Genomic DNA, 23349 nt, shown 5'->3' with positions numbered 1-23349 from the left:
TGGAGTGTAACCAGTTGCATCATGTTGGAAACTTCGGTATGCTAGCAGAAACAGAGGCACCAGTTTTTCCCAGTCTCTCTGGTTTTCGTCTACAAACAGGGACACGTAGTTGTTGATGGTCCGGTTATGTCTTTCTACCATGCCGTCGGATTGAGGATGGAGCGGTGTTGTTCTGGTATTCTTAATTCTTAACAAAGCCATCATGGTCTTTCAAACTGCCGATTAGAAGTTGCGCCCCTGGTCAGAATGCAGAAGCAGAAATGGAACACCATGTCGGGAAACGATATTCTCAAGAAAGGCTTCACCAACTGTGACTGCTTCTTGGTTGGGTAGTGCAACTACTTCAGGCCATTTGGAAAAATAATCCATAGCAACCATCAAATATTTGTTTCCTGATGTTGTTACTGGAAGTGGACCCAAAATGTCTACAGCAACTCGCTCCCATGGAGTTCCAGTAATATATTGTTGTAGTTTTCCCCTAAGTCTTGTTTTGGGTCCCTTCTTGGAAGCACACAGGTCACATCGTGTGCACCATTCGTCCACATCTTGTCGACAATGAACCCAATAATACCTCTCACGGACTTTAGCCAGAGTCCTATTGATTCCAAAATGCCCCCCGGAGCAACTATCGTGATGTTCTGCAAGCACGTCCTTAACACATGACCTTGGGAGAACAACTTGATAAATTATTGCAAAATTAACGGTTTATAGTACGTTTCTGATTAGTACAAAAAGGTGTCAGACAGGGTTGTATACTGTCCCCACTGTAATTCAATTTATATTCAGATATAATATTTAAGGAAGCGCTGCATAATTTGAAATGGGGTATGAAAGTTAATGGAATTCTGATAAATACAATCAGATATGCAGACGATACAGTTATTTTAAGTGATGGTATGAATGCATTACAACACCTTTTAAATGCCATTGACACAGTGGGAAGAGAGTTTGGCCTAAATATAAACTGTTCAAAAACAAAATACATGGTATTTAGCCGTTTGGCCCATCAAGATTCACGGTTATATGTTGATGGTCATATAATTCAAAGAGTACCCAGTTTTAAATATCTTGGTTGCCATATTACTGAACAACTAGATCCAGATAAAGAGATAAAATGTAGAATCGAGATAGCCCGCACGACATTTTTAAAAATGAGGTCATTCTTCTGTAATGATACCTTGCAACTTCAACTTCGAAAGCGTATGATTAAATGCTACATTTGGTCAGTCCTCTTGTATGGTGTCGAAGCATGGACATTAAAAAGATCCCTCATTAACCGTTTGGAGGCCTTTCAAATGTAGCTGCACAGACGGATACTGAAAATACCATGGACGGCTATGCTGACAAATGTGGCAGTCCTTAAGAGAGCAAATGCTACCCGCGAGCTGCTTGATAACATCAAATATAGAAAAATGGCCTATTTTGGACACGTAGTAAGGGGAGACCGGTATAATATTCTTCAACTTATTATGATGGGTAAAATCGAAGGACGCAGAGGAATTGGTAGAAAGCAGGCCTCTTGGTTGAAGAATATCCGGGAGTGGACAGGAATAAATAAAGCAGAACACCTATTTAGAATCGCTCGAGATAGAGACAGTTTCGCCATGTTAATCGCCAACGTCAAGGGGACTTGATAGGGCACGTTAAGAAGAAGAAGTACTATGTTTACTTACGGTTTTTGCTTTAAATTTAAAAAACCACTTGGATTGACATGAAATTTGGCATACACGTAGCTAACATGTCAAACAAAGCAAGTTATATTGTGTCGATGTGTCCTTTTACACTGGGGGTGAGTTTCGCCCATTTTTGGGGGTGAAAAAAGAAACATGTCACAAGAAAGACACAGTTATATCTATACAAAAAGAAGAAGAAGAAGAAATTTAAATCGAGCAATAGTGGATGCATATGACTTGGAAGGAGAAAAGGTTGAATTGAAAGTCATAAATATAGATAGGTATAATTATATGTAATATCATCATCATCATCAATAAGTCAATCACGTCCACAGCTAGACATAGGCCTTCCTCAGTTCTTTCCAGCATTCTCTATACTGGGTCGCGTGTCGCCAGTTCCCCGCTACTCTTTTTATATCGTCGGTCCAACTAGTCGGTGGTCATCCTCGTCTTCTTTTAGGTATAGTTTGTGGGCGTCCATTCCATTATTCGTCGTGTCCACCGTCCATCTTGTATTCTGGATAAGTACCTTGCCCAGTTAGTACTAATTTTTAAGGAGGAATGAAACATTTTGCTCAGCAGTAAGCAAATCACAAAAATACACAATTATTCCTTTATTCGTAAAGAATTCACCTGTTTAGACTTTGCTTCAAAGGCTATAGCGGGATAAGATGGTCAAAAAAGATACCCGCATCGATCAGCCCCGCTACTTATGTTTTCGATAAAAGATATAAAATTATGCCCTCATGCAAATTTTTAGCTTCCCAGAGGTCCTTGAACGTCTTAAATAGAGAAAAGAAGAATTTTTAGGTTTTATTTTTTTGTGAACGCAATTTTACTTTAAAAAATCTGAAAAAATTCAAGAGGTTGTATCTTTTGAATGCAAAACAACCTTTTTCAGATTTTTGTAATGAAAAATAAGCCCAGGAAAATTTTTTGAAATATTCAAAAAATTTTTAGGTTATGATGATATGATTTGGCCAACTTTTAAATAGTATTTTTTTGTATATTTTTGCCGTTATTTTGAACGGCAGAGGCACAATTTTTAATATCTGAGCGGAAAGAACGAAAACATCGAAAAAACCGTTTTTCGCTGTCTCGAGATGCATCTCGGGAGAGCAAATTTTAGGATTTAGGATCCTGACTACAATAACTGAAAATAAGACTAAAAGTGTCAATTTTGTCATAAAATTTGGCATGGGGGTTATAATAATATTTGGAACAACTTTTCGATATCTCTAACGCGAAGCAAATCGAATCGCATATCGAAAATTCACCCTGTTTGTAGATTCGCAGTAGGCCGCGTTTAAAATTTAAAGTTCAGTTGACTATTTTAAAAATTGTGAACCATCACCCTGTATGACTGTGCAAAATTTCAAATCTGTATATATTTTGATATCCCAAACATAGGGGTGTCTTCATCTTAAATGCGACACACTGTATCTTATCAATTTGATAATTTATTGCAACTAATATAGTCGTATTTTTCATATATTCAAAATATACAATCAAAATACTGACTAATTCACTAAATTTATCATAAAAAGTTCAAATTGATAGCATTGAATTATCGAACCAATTAAGAGCACACAGTATCGATCAACAGGTAGCAACAAACGCGGTCCAAGATTACGAAAGTTCTGCGAACTTTCAAAAGTGAGGCAACAGTACGTCGGTAATTCGACACTGACAGTGACGTTTATACTATCAAAAACAATAATTTTTATACACATTGGCGCGAAATGTTGCCAAGTCAGTGACGTTCGATTTCTTGTTATAAAAAAATCGATTTTTAGTAGTTCCAATGTGGCACAAAATCTAGGTATGGGATAAAAAAGTTTATTTGAAGAAAGTGTATTTTTTTGTCTTTCTTAATGGCGGTACAGGCTCCTTTTTTCAATATTTTATTTAGTTATAAAATAATTTCCACCTACTAACATAATATATTTTTTAAATTGGGCTCTGTACCGCCATTATTTATTATATTGTGAATATGTGTGCCAAATATCTCGACAAAATATTCAAAATTAGAGCAGCAATCTTGGAACGCGTTTGTTGCTACCTGTTGATCGCTACTGTTTGCTCTTATTGGGCAATAATAAATATACAGAGTGAGTTTTATGTATGGAAACCCTCAATTATCTCGGAAACGGCTTGCACGAATTTTATAGATTGTGGTGGTTAGGGATTTTCTAATGTGGACAATATCATAGTAATACTTACTTGTCAGATCTTCCGTTTTTCTGAAAATCTAATTAACTTTCTTATTTCAAATGGAACAACCCTGTATATTTTTTGCGTTTTCAAGTCCTTAAGAAATACTTATTATTACCCATGTTATATTCCCTATACCTAAAGTCCATAATTTCGGAGTTATTGCTACATTTATTTAAAAAAAACTTTTTATTTGAACAAATTATAAAAATTAATTTTTTCGGCCCGGGTAGATATTATTTTACGTTCTCTGGACAACTGGGAACAAAAAAATTCTCTTGTAATTTTTCTCTAAAGTTAATCGTTTTCGAGTTATAAATAATTTAAAACTGAAAAGAGATCGAATAATGACGATATTCAAGGTTAAAAAACACAAATCAAAAATAATATTTTTGAAACTGCGAAGTACAGAAATTCAAGCTAAAGCCGTATTTTATCAGCTACCAATAAGTAATTTGAGCTTGTTTCATTCTAAAATATTTTTTTTAGTTGTTGATGCAGCCCGATCGCCCGTCCTCTCAGATGCGCTTCAATAACAATTCTTAAAAAGCAATGTTTTAGAATAAAACGTGCAAAAAAATTTTATAGCGAGCCCCTGAAAAAAAGGGTTTAGCTTGAATTTGGGTACCCCGCAGTTTCAAAAATAATTTTTTTTATTTGTGTTTTTGTACCTTGAATGTCGTCATTATTCGATGTTTTTCAGTATTAAACTATTTATAACTCGAAAACGATTAACTTTAGAGAAATATTACAAAATACCTTTTTTGTTCCCAATGATCCAAAGAATGTAAAAAAATAATGTCTACATGGGGTGAAAAAATTGATTTTTATATTTTGTTTAATTTTTTTTAATAAATGTAGCAATAACTCCGAAACTATGGCATTTATTTATAGAGAATATAACATGAAAAATAATCAGTATATCTAAAGGACTTCAAAACGCAAAAAATGTACAGGGTGTTTCATTTGAAATAAGAAAGTTCATTAGATTTCCAGAAAACAGGAAAATCTGACAACAATGTAATTATCACTGTAATATCGGATGCATTAGAAAACCCCTACCCGCCAAAACCTATAAAAATCGTGAAAGCCGTTTCCGAGATACTTGAGGGTTTCTATACATAAAACTTAGTCCAGAAAGCCACTGCGCATCCGCTAGGAAAAATATTCCGATTCGGATTTTTTGCACAATCTTACTCAAAAAGGACCCCTTTTAACAAATTTGCATGTTGCCAGGACCAAAAGTGGGACAACAATTTTTTAAACGTTTTTTTTGTTATTTTCCTAAAATTGTTTTTTTTTTGCATGGAAAAAAGTTTTTTTAGGGTTTTCGGATCATCCCAAACAGAAAAGTTCTCTAGTGACTTTTCTCTAAAGTTGATAGTTTTTGACATATAAGCGATTAAAAATTGAAAAATTGCGAAATCGGCCATTTTTAACACTCAAAATCTATGTGAAAAACTGAAAATTTGTTGTTGCCTCAAAAACTATGTTGCCAAGGTAGGTAAATATTCTTTACTCACAATCGGTTAGTAATTTATGGATTTCTAACCTTTGAAGTAATCAGGAAGCGACTTATTATTTACTTTACTTTCCCAGCTAGCCGGGAAAGTACTTTGTCACTTATCTGTCACTTTTCTACCTGCAAATGTCAATGTCATTTTTGATTAAAAGATGGTTTAGAAAGAATAGAATCCACTCAACATTTATTTAATTAAGAAACAACAATAACAAAAAGAAAACTATTTGGAATTATAAATTTTAATAGTTACATTGGAATTATGATTACTATTAACGGTTAAAGTAAGACCGTGTTGCTCAAAATTATGAGTTTCAGAAATAGATGATGACGCCGACGTTTCTGGATTTTCTACATGAGACAACATATTAGCAATTTTTATTTGTCCATGTAATGAATTCTCCACATATCCCTCTGCTACGGTGTTGGATTTCCAACCCCCCAACTTTTTCAACTGTAGGATGTCTCCACCTGAATTTGCTAATAATGTTGCTGAAGTACGTCTAAAACAATGTCCTGTAAACCTGTTAACATTTTCCAACTTTAAATAAGTTGCTATTTTTTTGCAAAAACTTCCTATAGCATTATGCCCAAAAGGCTGTCGTGTAATTTTACCAAATCTTATTTGTAAAAAAAAATCTATCAGAGTCAATGTTATTACGAAGGTCACAGTATTGCTTTATTATTTTTATCCATTTCGATTTTGTAATTACAAATGTACGGGAAGAGTAGGTTTTTGTGACAGGAATCACTATTATAATTCGATTTTCTAAAATATCCAGGTCACTTATTTTCATTTTTAAAAGTTCATCGCACCTACAGGCTCCGGAAATGCCAATAATTAAAGCAACCTAAAAAAATTTAATATAACATTTATTTAATATGCACTAAATAAATTAAAATTACCTTTTGAGGAAGATATTCTATCGGGACATTGTTTAAAAATGTATCGATGTCTGTTTCAGAAAAAACACTTGACTTTTTAGCTTGATATCCCACATTCTGCCTTTTCAAAAATGCCCGCAATTTTGCGTATTTACTAATATCAACATTATGCCTAAAGTTTAATACTGCTCGCAACATCGAATATCTTGACCATAATGTGGAGGCTTTACTTTGTTTGCTCATTTCACAAAAATAAGCAAGAAGTACCGTCTCAGAGGTATGCTGCACACCTTTAGCCACGCACCATTTACTGTATAGTTCATAGGTGTTTTCATACCTCTCCCTGCTTTTTTCAGGAATTATTCCTTCAGTAGCTCTCTCTGCAGCTACCCGCAGTTCTGGTGGCGTACATTCAAATTCACTATCAGACATTTTTGTAAAATGAACACAATTTGATTATATGTACAATTAATGGCGTCGTGTATCGCCTAAACGTCAGATTCAACAAACTTGTTTTGTTACCTAGCAACGATCTCACAGGTTACTTAAAATAGTTCATCTTATCACATAATGAAAATGGATACAGATATTTGAAACGAAATTATTATTGGTAGATTGTGAGTATTAGAAATCCATAAACTACTAACCGATTGTGAGTAAAATAGTATACAAAAATAGTTGATGGATTCGACCGTTACTTGATGGAAGTTCATTTTATCTAACAATAAACCCCCGTCATATAAAATTTCAAAAAAACTGTCAGATATTATTACAGAATACACTAAATTTTCACCTAAATTTACCGTAAAAAATACACTAGAACTAGTTAATAAAATACAACATTTTCAATTGCCCAAAAACTCCAGACTAATTTCATTTGACGTAAAAAATCTTTTTCCTAGTGTTCCTCCTACAGAAACTTTTGTTTTAGTTAAGAATCTTTTAGACCATAATAGTACAAATCCGATCATTGCATCTGAAATTTTACACCTTCTTGAAATTTGCATAAATCAAGACTATTTTGAATTCAATAATCAAATATACGCAAACAACAGTGCAGGACTTATTATGGGTAATCCTCTAAGCCCATTGCTATCAGATATATTTATGAACCAACTTGAAACAACAATTTCTAAACATCCCGTATTTAAACAGTTCTTATATTGGTGGAGATACGTGGATGATATACTAGTATGCTTTACAGGAACTAACAGACAACTTGATCAATTTCTATCATATATTAATTCACTTCATAATAATATTGAGTTTACAGTAGAAACAGAACAGAATAACTCTATAAACTTTCTAGATGTAACGATTTCCAGACTACACAACAAACATGAGTTCTCCATATATCATAAACCTACCCATACTGACACAACTATACACAATTCATCATCCCATCCTACACAACACAAATTAGCAGCCTACCATAGCATGATACATAGACTGACAGAAATTCCCATGACAAAAAATAACTTCGAAATAGAACTAAACATCATTAAACAAATAGCAGTAAACAACGGCTATAACGAACAAACAGTTAACAAAATTTTAAACCAAAAACTCCATAAGAAAGCCCTGAAATTAGTGTATCCACCACCACAGAAAGAACCCAGTACCTTCTGCTCTCTCACATATACTGGCAAGATAACAACAACAATAGCCAGATACATAAAAAAGAAAGGAATAACACCAGCTTTCAGAACTAACAACAACTTAAGCAAATATATTAAGAACAATAAAAGCCGAAAGAGAAAGCAACTACAGAGTGGTGTGTACAAACTAACTTGTGGTGACTGTCCGAAAACGTACATCGGTCAAACTGGCAGAACTTTTGACAAACGGATAGCAGAACACAAAAGGGCATTCAACAATAGAAAAACAGACACTTCTACATACGCACTTCACCTTCTAGATCATAATCATTCTTTCAATGAAGAGTTTAAAATTCTACATATTCAAAATAAAGGCCTTAAGCTATCTTTTTTAGAATCTATGGAAATTAATAAACTGAAAAATACAGATATAATTCTGAATGACCAACTCGAGACAAACAGCTCCCCACTCCTCAACCTCTTCAGTTGAAGATTAAAAAGGCAAACACATTGTAAACTATATTACTTGAGAAAGGCACTCCGCCGAAACAGCTGTAGTCACTTAGATATAATAAATTTTGTGGAAGTATAGAAAACAAACGTTTTCAGTTTTTTATTGTTATACAAAAATAGTATACAAACCTCGCGGGAACTCATTCTAGCTTCGCGTCTGTAGTTTACCTCGGTGCTTCGCACCTCGGTAAACTACGTTGCCGCTCGGCTGAAATAGAGTACTTTCCCGCTAGGTATGTAATATACTATTAAACATCGATTGATGATATCCCGAAGAGTTTTTTGCAATACAATATTCAAAACTCCTTTGTTTTTTAATTGCTAATGAAGCGTGCGCGACACTATTTTCCGCTGTTGCATGTATATACAGTATGGTGCAAATGAAAGGAATAAATTCGTTATTTCGTAAACCGGCGACTTTAAGGAAAAATCCCGAAACAAGTCGATTTTTATTTTTAAATTATGATATTGTGGCATATATGGTATACTAGTGACGTCATCCATCTGGGCGTGATGACGTAATCAATGATTTTTTCAAATGAGAATATGGGTCGTGTGCTAGTTCATTTAAAAGGTTCTTTAATTCTCTATTCAGTAATATAAACATTTACATACTTATTCATACAGGGTGTCCAAAAAAAGTTTTTAATTAAATTATTTGAAAAAAAAAGAAGAATGTATGTAATTTATTTAATTCAAAATACATTTTACTGTTACCCGAAAACTAAAAAATGTTTATTTCACAAATAAATATTGCTTTTCGATTAAATTCAATGTTTAAGCCAACTCCCTCCAGCCACCTGCCTCTTGGAAGTTTGAACATTTAATTTAAGCTAAAAGCAATGTTTATTTATGAAATTAACTTTGTTTTCTGATTTGTGAAAGCAGTAAAATGTATTTTGAATTTAATAAATTACATACATTCTTCTTTTTTGGTCAAATAATTTGATTTAATTTCAAATTTTTTGGACACCCTGTATAAACAATTATGTAAATGTTTATATCACTAAATAGAGAATTGAAGAACTTTTCAAATGAGCTAGCACACGACCCCTATTCACATTTAAAAACTCATTGAGTACGTCATCACGCTCAGATGGATGACGTCACTAGTATACCATATATGCCACAATATCATAATTTAAAAATAAAAATCGACCTGTTCCTTAAAGTCGCCGGTTTACGAAATAACGAGTTTATTCCTTTCATTTGCACCATACTGTATACACATGCAGCAGTGGAAAATAGTGTCGCGCACGCTTTTTTAGCAATTAAAAAACAAAGAAGTCTTGAATATTTGTATTGCAATAAACCCTTCGGGATTTCATCAATCGATGTTTAAAGAATACCTACCTACCTTGGCAACATTTTCTACCATCGCAATTTTTCAATTTTTAATCGCTTATATGTCAAAAACTATCAACTTTAGAGAAAAGTCACTAGAGACCTTTTCTGTTTGGAATGATCCAGAAAACCTAAAAAAACTTTCTTCCATTCAAAAAAATAATTTTAGGAAAAAAAACAAAAAAAATTTTTTAAAAAAATTGTTGACCCACTTTTGGTTCTAGCAACATGCAAATTTGTTAAAAAGGGTCCTTTTTGAGTAAGATTGTGCAAAAAATCCGAATCGGAATATTTTTCCTAGCGGATGCGCAGTGGCTTTCTGGACTAACTCTATTATATGTATTATAATAATTATATAATAATATTATTTTAATACGCATTAATTGGTTCAATACTTCAATGCAATCAATTTAAATTTTTATGATAAAATTAGTGAATTAGTCAGTATTTTGATTGTATATTTTGAATCTATAAAAAATAGGACTATATTAGTTGTAATAAATGATCAAATTGATAAGATACAATGTGTCGCATTTAAGATGAAGACACCCCTATGTGTCTGAATTCTAAATTCTAACCTTTCATATTTCTTTTCATAGATATAATTATGTACTCATATTTTACTTTTGTTCCTAGAACACTAAGACTTGCTAACTCCCTAGGTGACCTTTTACTTTTTGGTAACTCTGTTGATGTTTTTAAGAACCATTTAACCAAATTAAATATTTAGCAATGTCATAACCTTGTTATTTGTTAGTAATTAATGTTTTGTAATTATTTTACTTTGTCATGTCTTTTTAAATGTTTTGTACTCTCTCATTTTATTCTTATATATTCAACACTGTAATTATCAATATCTTATTAATGTATTACCGAATTGGGCTTGCCCGTATAAATAAATAAATAAATGTTTCGGCTATCAAAATATATACAGATTTGAAATTTTGCACAGTCATACAGGGTGATGGTTTACAATTTTCAAATAGGCAACTGAACTTTAAATTTTAAACGCGGCCTACTGCGAATCCACAAACAGGATGAATTTTCGATATGCGATTCGATTTGCTTCGCGTTAGAGATATCGAAAAAATTTATTTGGAAAAATTGTTCAAATTATTATTATAACCCCACATATTAAATTTTATGACAAAATTCACACTTTTAGTTTTTTTTTTCAGTTGTTGTAGTCAGGATCCTAAATCCTAAAATTGGCTGTCCCGAGATGCATCTCGAAACAGCAAAAAACGGTTTTTTTCGATTTTTCCGTTCTTTCCGCTCAGATATTAAAAATTCTGCCTCTGTCATTCAAAAGAACGGCAAACATTACATATAAAAATACCATATAAAAGTTGGCCAAATCATAATATCGTAACCTAAATTTTTTTTTGAAAATTTCAAAAATTTTTCTTGGGCTCATTTTTCATTACAAAGATCTGAAAAAATCAGGTTGTTTTGTATTCAAAAGATACAACCTTTTGAATTTTTTCAGATTCTTTAAAGCAAAATTACGCTCACAAAAAAATAAAACCTAAAAATTCTTCTTTTCTCGATTTAAGAGGTTCTAGGACCTCTGGAAAGCTAAAAATTTGCATGAGGGCATAATTTTATATCCTTTATCGAAAACATAAGTAGCGGCGCTGATCGATGCGGGAGCATTTTTGACCATCTTATCCCGCTATAGCCTTTGTTCTATTGTAGTAAAGCCGACAACGTGTACTGTATTTATTAATTTCAAGTACATACATATATCTGAGCAATCTATATTGTCTGTTAAAAAATAAAAAAACAAAACTTAAAGCTATAGTCTGTTTTTAAACTAGGAGGAATAATTCAAATTTCCCGCTCTGTAATGTTTGTTTGTAATTGGTCCAATTGGTCCAACTTGCTCCAGGCAAGTTTACTTCGCTATAATGAAATTTTGACACTAATGAATTTTATGAAATTTTGACACTATTAGCATTTCATGGGTTAATTAAGTTATATCAGCAATTTTTTTGTTTTCTGTGCTATTCCTTTAATTTTTAGATTTTTAGTCTGGTTTTATACAGAGTGAGTCTGTAATTTGGAATAAATTCAATAGTTCAAATACTAATTGTTTTTTTGAAAAATGCTTAGACCTGTCGATTAGTATTTCAAATAGAATTTTTTTACATACAATAATAATGTATACAGGGTGTCCCAGTTGAAAGATATGACGTCATCGTTGATTTTCTTAAATGGCAACACTATCATCTGATAGATATTTTGATAGGGTGTGTAAACTTATACATAACTGCAAAATATCAAATTCTTATTCCCTACCGTTTACAAGATAATAAAAAATAAGAAAGGTATGGCTGTAATTTGTAATAAATTCAATAGTTCAAATATTAACTGTTTTTTGAAAAATACTCAGACCTGTCGATTATTAATTTAAATCGAAATTTTTTACATACAATAATAACGTATACAGGGTTTCCCAATTTAGAAATATGACGTCATCGTTGATTTCTTAAAAGGCAACACTGTCGTTTTGATAGCTATTTTGAAAGTGTACGTAAAGTTATACATAACTGCAAAATATAAAAATTTTATTTCCTATCATTTTATTATAAGATAACAAAAAATAACAAAGTTATGAAAACCATGTACCTAATCAAATAATTGAATTTAATTATTTCAATTAAGCAAATTCTTAAAATATCCTTAAACTCGATTAAAAATAATATAATTAAATTCAATTATTTGATTACTTACATGATTTTCATAACTTTGGTATTTATTATTATCTTATAAATGGTAGGGAATAAAAATTTGATATTTTGCAGATATGTATAACTTTACACACCCTATCAAAATGACAGTGTTGTCATTTAAGATAATAAACGATGACGTCATATCTCTAAATTGGGACACCCTGTATACATTATTATTGTATTTAAAAAATTTCGATTTAATATACTAATCGACAGGTCTGAGCATTTCTCAAAAAAACAATTAGTATTTGAACTATTGAATTTCCATGGAATTCCTAAGTAGAAGCTGCAGAGTAACAAGGAGAGATAGAATAAATAACATAGAGATTAAGAGAAGAATGGGAGTGAACTCAGACCTAATAGAATACAACGAACAGAAGGGATTAACCTGGTACGGACATGTCAGAAAAGCAGACCAAAATCGGTGGATAAACCGGATAACATAGTGGAGTCCGATAGGAAAAAGGAAGAGAGGCAGACCCCGAAGATCATTCAGAGATGAAGTAGACGAAGCAATGTAGAGAAGAAATCTACAGGAAGGGGACTGGCAAGACAGAAAGAGCTGGAGAGAACGGTTGAGTGAAGGAATACAGTGAAAACTTTGGAAATCCTTAGTATATATATATATATATATATATATATATATATATATATATATATATGTGTATGTATACTATTGAATTTATTCCAAATTACAGACATAACTTTGTTATTTTTTATTATATTGTAAATGGTAGGGAATAAAAATTTGATATTTTGCAGTTATGTATAACTTTACACACCCTATCAAAATAGCTATCAAAGTGACAGTGTTGCCATTTAAGCAAATCAACTATGACGTCATATCTCTTAATTGGTACACCCTGTATACAATATTATTGTATCTAAAAAAATTTCGATTTGAAATACTAATCGACAGATCTGAACATTTTTCAAAAAAACAATTAGTATTCGAACTATTGAATTTATTCCAAATTACAGACTCACTCTGTACAAAAAGAGTTACTTTTAGAACTCTTTAGCGACGTATTAGTATAATATAATTGAGGGGTCTAGATGCAAAACCGGACATACCCACTTTTTGGTCAAAACTAGTTGAATACACCTCTGTAATCTCTGATTAAAGATCCATATATTAACAATTTGATAAAGAGCAAAATTGGACAGTCCCTAGGAGTAATTCAGTGTGAAAGAATTGGTTCAGATGCAAAAGTGGACTTTCCCTCCAATTTGAGATAGGAAAAAGTAAAGTTGTAAATTGTTTTTTTTTTAGTTTACTCAGAATGACATACAGTGGAAATGTCCGGTGTTGAATCTAGACCCCTCAATTAAGGATTACCGTAGAAGGCCGACATCATCCACCAAAAAAGATGTATTTGGTGATTTTTCTAGGAAAATTATTGGGTGTAAATCTCTCTTTTTAGTTTATTCCTCCTGGTTTAGAAACCAAGCATAGTATTTATAATGTTTAGTTACCTGCGATATGAAAGCATAAAACTGTTTCATTTTTATGAAAAACTGTTCAACAAAATGTACTTCTTCCATGATTTCTGATGCGAGGCCCAGGGATAGTTCTCTCGCGAATAGTTGCCATCCTAAAACATATTTACACAGTAATAGATTTTTTAAACGATTTTTTTATTTGGATACGAGTACATATTATTAAAATAAACAATCATCATCATTCTCTTTGCCCTATCCCTACGCGGGGTCGGCTTCCCTAATTGCATTTCTCCATACAATTCTATCTTGAGTTATATCAATATTAATCCCCTTTACCAACATGTCCTGCCTAATCGTCTCCCCTCACGTCTTCTTTGATCTTCCTCTCCTACTCCTTCCAGGAATCTGCACTTCAGCAATTCTTCGTATTGGGTGATTAGCGTCTCGACGTTGAACAGGACCAAACCATCTCAACCTATGCTCTCTCATTTTGGCATCAATTGGTGCCACACCCAGACTTCCCCTAATATACTCATTTTTAATTTTATCCTTTTTTGTCACTCCACTCATCCATCTAAGCATTATCATTTCCGCCAAATGCATTCGTTGTTCCTGTTTCTTTTTCACTACCCAACATTCAGTTCCGTACATCATAGCCGATCTTATGGCTGTTTTATAGAATTTTCCCTTCAACTTCATTGGAATTTTCCTGTCACACAGCACACCACTCGCTTCCTTCCACTTCATCTATCCAGTCCTAATTCTCCTGCATGCATCTCCATCTATTTCTCCATTACTCTGTAATACCGATCCCAGGTACTTAAAACTATTGCTTTTTACAATCAGTTCACCATCCAAAGATACCATGTTATTTGTAGTAACTCCATCTTTGGATGCAACATTGCAAATTCTCTGTCTTTGTCCTACTAAGTTTTTAACCTTTTTCCTCCAGAGCTTGTCTCCACTGTTCCAGTTTTTGTTCTAAGTCTCTTTCACTATTTCCTACTAACACGACATCATCAGCATACATTAAGCACCATGGAATGTTACCCTGTAGTTTCGCTGTTATCTGGTCCAAAACTAATGAGAATAAATACGGACTAAGCACCGAGCCCTGGTGCAATGCTACTTTCACATGAAATTTATCAGTCTCTCCCACACCTGTCCTAACACTAGTCGTTACTCCCTCATACATATCCCTCACAATATTTACATATTAACCAGGGACTCCTTTCGTATTGAGTGCCCACCACAGAATCTCTCGAGGAACTCTATCATATGCTTTCTCAAGATCAATGAATACCATATGAGCGTTTGTTTCTTTACTCCTGTATTTTTCCATCAACTGCCTTATAATGAAAATTGCATATGTTGTTGATCTGCCCTGCATAAAGCCAAACTGATTCTCGGATATTTCGGTCTCTTCACGTATCAGTCTATCAATTACTCTTTCCCATATTTTCATGGTGTGGCTAAGCAGTTTTATAGCCTTGTAGTTTGTACATTGTTGTATATCTCCCTTGTTTTTGTAGACAGGTAGTAGTATACTGCTTCTCCATTCGCCTGGCATTTGTCCAACTTCCATAATTCTATTAAATAAACCTGCTAGCCACCTTGTTCCTGTCTCTCCCAATGCTTTCCATACTTCCCCAGGAATATCATCTGGCCCTACCGCTTTTCCTTTCTTTATTTTTGAAGCGCTTGAGCCACTTCCTCGTTTGTTATTTTGGTGACCATTGCTGCTACTGTCTCCGTTGACTCTACAGGCTGTTTGTCAAATTCTTCATTTAATAAGCTGGCAAAGTACTTTCTCCATCTCTTTTTGACATCCTTTTCGTGAACGAGTAGTTTATTATTTTCATCTCGGATACATCTAATCTGATTAAAATCTTTTGCTTTCCTTGCTCTCTGTTTGGCTATTTTATATATCTTCGTTTCGCCTTCCCTGGTATCAAGTTGATCGTATAGGCTTGAATACGCTACTGCTTTGGCTTTTGCTACTGCTACTTTCGCTTCCTTTTTCGCCACCATATAGTTTTGGAAATCTGTGTCGGATCTGGTTTCTTGCCACTTTTTATATAATGTTCGCTTCTCTTTTATTTTTCCTTGTACTTCGTTTGACCACCACCAAGTCTCTTTCCTTTCATGTTCCAACAAAATTTGTTTACTATTCTTTCCCTGAATAGACCTTCTTTCTCATCTTTTAGCATCCACCATTTGATTTTTTGTGGTCCTCTCCGATATTTTTGTTTAGTTTCGCTTTTTACTTCGATGTCCAAAACAAGCAGCTTATGTTGTTGACTGACTGTCTCATTAACTATTACCTTGCAGACCTTGCATTCACGTATGTCTTCTTTCCTTATCATGAAGTAGTCTATTCGGGATTGATGTTGTCCACTGTTGTAGGTAATAAGTTGAGTTTCTCTCTTTTTAAAGAATGTGTTAACAATCGCCATATCCAATGCTGTTGCTAATTCAAGCATGTCATCTCCAGCTTCATTTCTAGTTCCAAAGACTAATCCCCCATGTATTGTTTCATATCCTGTCTTGGCTTGGCCCACATGTGCATTGAAATCACCTCCTATTATAACTTTCTCCTCTGCTGGAATATTACTCAGTACGTCTCCTAATTGGTCATAGAAAGCTCTTCTTTCATTCTCACCCAGACCTGTTTGAGGAGCATACACACACACACACACAACATTCAATATCTCTTTATCAATTACAAATTTCACTGACATCATTCTATCAGTCGTTCTTACAACTTCTACTACGTTATCTTTCATTTCACTATGAATAATTATACCAACTCTATTTCTAGTGTTACTACTCCCTACATAACACAATTTATATCCTTCACCTAGTTCTTTCGCCTTTTGTCCTTTCCACCTAGTTTCTTGAATACAAGCAATTTGAACTCTTCTTCGTTTGAGCGCATCCACTAACTCCAGACTCTTACCTGTAAGACTACCAAGATTCCAAGACACTATCCTGATTTGACTAACCTGTAATGGTGTTCCCCCTGAGATAGTCCTCACCCGGAGATCCGAACGGAGGCTCATTTTACTTCCGGAATATTTTACCTCAGGAGTTGCCATCATTTCAGTATAAGTGTTTATTGCGTTGGAGAAGTTCTTTTCATTGTTATGGCCTGAAAAGGTTTTCTTTTGGATATTTGATGCCTGAATGTCTTTTCTATCAGCACCATACCCTGCCCTGCACGTTTAGCCAATACACCTACTCTGGGCTGATTATATCGGAGAATAGGCTATTTTTGGCAAAAGTTTTTTTTTTCTCTGATTCTGGCTTTGGTTTAGAACTAGAACCTTTAGCCACGTAATTGTATAACTTATCACTAAGTCAGGGGAGTAATGTGTAGTGTGTGTGTTGAGTAAGTGTCTTGTTACTTTGCAAAGTCGACGTCATTGTCTTTGCAAAGAGACGCTAATTGTTTCCGAACGTCTGCGGTCCCTCCGGTTTGGCAAAAGTTATTTACATTATATATATATATATATATATATATATATATATATATATATATATATATATATATATATATATATCAACAATACAGGTATGCAAAGTCCGCAGATAGTGTGCCACTTTTTTTTATTAACAAAATAAACAATAATTATGTATAATATAATATCTTATAAATAGGTCAAGAATAATAATGTAATTAAAATAGTTATTAAGGTACCAAGGGTATTATAAGGATAATACAGCTTGAAGTCAATGGTGTGAAGACCGAGGGCCTTCGGCCCGAGGTATATACGTTGACCGAAAGCGTTATTATTATAATACCCGTGGTGCCTTCAACGTTTAATATCCGACTAAATTATTCTTTATATGCAAAAAATTTGAGTGAATTTTGAATTAATTAGTTTTGAAATAAGTACATTTACCAGAAATAGTCGTAACGTAATTGTGGTAACCATAGTTTTACTTAGAGTTTTATTTGTCAACTTGACAGTATTTAACTCGTTATTTAAATGAAATAGGCCGTAGGGCGTTATTTTTCAATAACACGCCCTTGGTCGTTATATCGTACTTAATAGACTTCGAAATAATGTCATTATTTGTCAAATAATAGACCCGTCGGACATTAATATACATAACAAGCTGAAAATGCGAGCATTATCATAACGAAAACCTTGTTTAGTTGCGTATTTAAATTCATAACATGGAAGATTGCTATTATGAAAAGTTGTTGAGAATTAAAAGCTAATAAGCTAGCGGCAGGCACCCCCAAAATGACCAGGTACTGACCACGGAGAGGCGAATGGCCAATTGTAGACATACTGTACGTTTTTGACGGTGCTGAAAACGAAAATGAGATTTATTTTGAATTTCATGTGGGGGAACATTGTCAAAATCGCAATTTTACCCTAAAAATAAATAAAAATAATATCATGTTTTTAATTCCATTTTAATATTTTTTTTTGACATTTTTACAGTGTATAGCTCTAACATTTCTGAAATACAACGGTACCTGTTTCAAGCTATAATTCTTGTTCTGATAAAGGTTATGAATTTTTCAAAGAAAAAGGTGCGGATCTGTGCATTGCAAAGTTTAATCGCAAAAGTTGAGTGACGAAATTCAAAATTTAGCCTTTTAATCACGTTTATGTTAAAATATAGAGTACAAACAAGTTTTCTGGAAAATTTTAGATCAAAATGTTTTATAGAAAAAACAAATAGTACAACTTTTATTATCGACATTAGAAATCCCCAATATAACGGTTATTTTTAGAGATACTGACCAAGGGTGGTGAATGGCTAATTTTGGTCTTAGATTATGTTTTTGACGGTGCTGAAAATGAAAATGAAATTTATTTTAAATTTAAAGTTGGGGAATATTGTCAAAATCGCAATTTTACCATAAAAATAAAAAAAGTGAAGTCACGTTTTTTGTGTTTAACTCGCTACAACTCTAGTCCATTTTAATATTTTTTTCTGAGGTTTGTGCAGTATATATTGCTCACTTTTTTGAAGACAGCGGTATCTCTTTTAAGATCTTAATCTTATTCTAGTAAAAGGTATGAATCTTTAAGTACAAGGTGCAGATTCGTGAATTGCAAAGTTTAATCGCAAACGTTGAGTGGCAAAATTTTAAATTTATCTTATTAATCACGTTTATGTTAAAATATAGAGTACAAATAAGTTTTCTGGAAAGTTTTAGTTACAAATGTATAATAGAAAAAAAAATGGCGCAACTTTTAATATAGTATATAATGACGTTATACATCCCCAAAAAAACGCGTATTTTTCGAGATACTGACCATGGGCGGTGAATGGCTAATTTTGGTCTTATTTGATGTTTTCAATGGTGCTGACAATGAAAAAGAGGTTTATTTGGAATTTTATGTGAGGTAACATTGTCAAAATCGCAATTTTAACCTGAAAATTAAAAAAAAAGTGAAGTCACGAATTTTTACGTTTAACTCGCTACAACTCTCTTCCGTTTTAAGATTTTTTTCTAAAATTTCTACAGCATATATTTCTCACCTTTGTCAAAAGTATGAAAGCAACTAGTCTTTCAGTCTTACCTTTATAAAAGTTATGAATTTTTAAAAATCAGAGGTTTAGATTTGTGAATTGCAAAGTTAAATCGCAAAGTTAAGTGAAAAAATTCAAAAATTTATCTATTTGATTACATTTATGTTAAACCATAGACTTCAAAGAAGTTTTATGGGGAGTTTTAGGTCTAGATTTGTTATAGAACAAATATAGTGCAACTTATAATTTTAAGAAAAACGTGTTTTATCTTTGTAACATCTCACGGGATACAGGCAAAACTGTAATATAAAATGCCTTTCATCAATAGTTGCGATAGCAATTATTGACAATTTACAATAAGATGTAAACGGCCAAAAGACTCAGCGTAATTTTAACCCACCACCCCTTTCCCCTCCCCCACCATCAAAAACTTCATTTTTAGTTTTTATTTTTTTGGGTGGGATGCAATCAATTTTAAAATTTCAAAAAATTCACGCGTTTAGATGAGGCTTTTACAAAACATGCCTATTTTTTATAGACCCATAGGTTGAGTATAGGTACATAAACTCAAAAAAAAATTATTTTTTTTTATGAAAGCGTATAACTTTGTTTGGGATTGCTGCAAGTCTAATTTTCTTTTAATCTTGTGTATTTTATCAAACACTATATTATTAAGTTGTTTCAGATTTTCCCATAAGATTCGCCACTTTCAAAAATCCAAAAAACTATTTTTTAGGAGGTGTTAAGGGGTTTGAACACATTTCTCCCATTTTGAAATGTTTTAAAGGAATCATTTATAACCTATTTTAACCTATAAAAAGACATTGATTTGATCTAATTTGAAGTCTATAGCATATAAAAAAATCCCCAAAAACCCAAGAAAAACAGTTTTTCGAAGGTGGCAAACCTTACTGAAAAATAAATACATAAAAAGGCTTCAACTTTGCGTGTGCATTTTGTGAAATTTTAAAATTTATTGCATCCTAGCTAAAAAGAAAATAAAAACGAAAAATGAAGTTTTGATGGCGGGGAAAGGGGAAAGGAAGGGGGGGTGGGTTAAAATTACTCTGAATCTTATTGTTTAATCACATAGAACTTAAAAAAATGAAAAAAAAAATTCTGGGAGTGAGTGAGGGTATCCCGTCCATGGGTAGCGGGTAGACTCTCTTTACGATCCCAATAAAAGCAGGTCTGCTTCAGGGATGCGCCCCTGCCCTTGCGTACGCAAGCTTGGCTTTTTCTCCCAATCCTCTTCCGGGAGAGAAGCGGATCCTAGTCCCTATATCCTACCCACCAACCCAAACCTACCCAAATTCTTCCCTCCTCAACCCGCACTGGACCAGCGTGAGGAGATAACGGTCCAAACCTTCAAGTCAATGGATAGCACAAAAAAGAAAAGGCCCCCAGTCCCCAGCACTTCCCAAAGTCTTGATCAAGGCAGCGATCAAACAACAGACGGAAGAGGAGATGTCAAGAATCCCTGGGCAGGACCCGGCTGCCACAAGATATCAATCTGGCTATGTTCTTACAATATTCGAACATTGACGGACGACAATAGATTCCCAGAAATATAAAATGAACTAAAGGATATAAAATGGGATATCCTGGGTATATGCGAAACCCGAAGAAAAAGTGAAGGCGAATACACTGGAGTGGGATTCTTGGTAAAACAAAGCCTTACAGAGTATATCGAAGAATTCAAGCCCATATCAGACAGAGTAGCATATCTTATCATCAGAATTATTAAAAGAACCACTCTGCAAGTTATCCAAGTATACGCCCCAACCAAAAGCCACCATGAAGAAGAAGTAGAAATATTTTATGATGAAATAAGATCAGCTATAGAAACAAATAAAGCAAACTACGAAATACTACATATTAGGAGACTTTAATGCTAAATTGGGCAAAAAAGAAGAAGATTATGAACATTTAATTGGCAATTATGGCCACGGGAAAAGAAACGATAGAGGAGAAATGCTTCTCAATTTCATGAATGAACATAAAATGTACTCAATGAACTCCTTTTTCAATAAAAAAACAAGCAGAAAATGGACATGGATGAGCCCCGATAAAAAGACAAAGAATGAAATAGATTATATCTTAACGAAAAATGGAAACCTAGTAAAAGACGTATCGGTATTAAATCAGTTTGACCTAGGAAGCGACCATAGACTAATTAGAACAAAACTAGTAATAAACAAAAAACTAGAAAGAAAAAGAATACATGAAAAAAGATAGAAATGGACATCTGAAGAAATAAAAAATAGTGAATGTAATAAAAAGATAATGCATGCATTAAATCAAGTTAACATGCAGCAGATAAACTCCAATGATATTGATGATTTGAATAACCTTTTAACCGAAACAGTGAACAAAAGCATTCTGCAACTGAAAAAACCAAAAACAACACACAATGAATTAGACAAAGAAATATTACAACAAATAGAAAAAAGGAAGATCTTAAATAAATCTAACAAAAAGGGAACCGCAGAATATAGAGAACTTAATAGGCAGACTAGAAAAGGAATCAGAAAACAAAAAAGAAAAGAAGAAGAAAAATTAATAACAACAACTCTTGAAAAAAATAAGAGTATGAAATGCCTCAGACCGACACTAGGACGACGTCAGATAATATCATTAATGGGAAAAGACGAAAATGAAATCACCACTAGAGAAAACATACTGAAACGAATAGAAGAATTTTACACGGAACTCTACAGAAGACATCAAACAAGACGATGAAATGAGACCAGCACGGAAATTAATAAAAAATGTTGGTTCGGAAATAATGCCAAAAGTAACAATTTCAGAGGTATTTACAGCATTGGGAAACATGAAGAGAAATAAAGCTACAGGAGAAGATAGGATTACCACAGATATGATATTAGAAGGAGGTAAGGAACTCATTGCAATTGTAACTAAGCTTGTAGAGAGTTGTTTACGCCAGGGCAAAGTCCTTAAGAGCTGGAACAACTCTAAAGTGATATTATTACACAGGAAAGGTAATAATCGAAAGTTGGAAAACTACAGGCCCATCAGTATATTTTCACACCTATTTAAAATACTCACCAAAGTCATAACTACCCGACTAACAAGAAAATTAGATGAATACCAACCATATGAACAGGCAGGTTTTAGAAAAGGCTATTCAACTTCCGATCACCTGTTAACCACAATAATATTAATAGAAAAATGTAACGAATACAAATTTTCAGTTTTTATAGCATTTGTAGACTACGAAAAAGCTTTCGACACTATAGAACACACGGACGTAATAAACGCAATGCAAAATAAAAGAAACTATGAACCAAGCTACAGCTACTTACTACCTAAATGAAAATGAATACACGAACCCTGTACCATTAAAAAGGGGAGTCAACCAGGGAGACACTTTATCACCCAAACTGTTCACCTTAGTTTTGGAGGACGTTTTTAAAAATCTAAATTGGAAATATAAGGGAATAAACATCAATGGCCGCTACCTCATTAATCTACGATTTGCGGATGACATAATCCTGATAGCTACCGACCTACAAGAACTGCAAACCATGCTTTCAGAACTAGACACACCGAATCTTCTAAAATAGGACTGAAAATTAATTTAAACAAAACAAATTCATGCACCCCGAAGAAACGATGACAATAATAAACAACAAAGTTATAGAAAAAGTTGAAGAATATATATATACTTAGGACAAAAAATAATACTAAATAGGTAAATTCAAACGGAAGAAATAAAAAGAAGAAGAAAGTTAGCATGGGCAGCATTCGGCAAACTGAACTATATACTCAGAAATCAGCAAATTCAACTACATCTTAGATCTAAAGTTTTTGATGCATGCATTATTCCGATATTAACATATGGGGCACAAACATGGACAATCACAAAAAAGAATATGAACATACTCAGAGTCACTCAACACGCG

At 33.3% G+C, this 23349-nt stretch overlaps 1 protein-coding gene across 4 annotated transcripts in view; it reads right to left on the bottom strand.

Annotated features, from left to right (window-relative positions):
• LOC114343742 (RING finger protein 145-like) overlaps nt 1–23349 on the bottom strand; it is a 76518-nt gene that overhangs the window by 40430 nt on the left and 12739 nt on the right. For all 4 annotated transcript variants that reach the window (XM_028294597.2, XM_028294591.2, XM_028294585.2 and 1 more), the window contains one exon: nt 13958–14076. In XM_028294597.2, the coding sequence (XP_028150398.1) occupies nt 13958–14026 (69 nt within the window). In that variant the 5' untranslated portion in view covers nt 14027–14076. Of the gene's footprint in view, nt 1–13957; nt 14077–23349 lie in introns of those variants that run through there.

Source organism: Diabrotica virgifera, chromosome 2 (assembly GCF_917563875.1).
Source record: "Diabrotica virgifera virgifera chromosome 2, PGI_DIABVI_V3a".
Classification (NCBI taxonomy): domain Eukaryota; kingdom Metazoa; phylum Arthropoda; class Insecta; order Coleoptera; family Chrysomelidae; genus Diabrotica; species Diabrotica virgifera.
The sequence above is the reverse complement of the archived record's forward strand: the minus strand, read 5'-3'. Positions and strand labels throughout refer to the sequence as shown.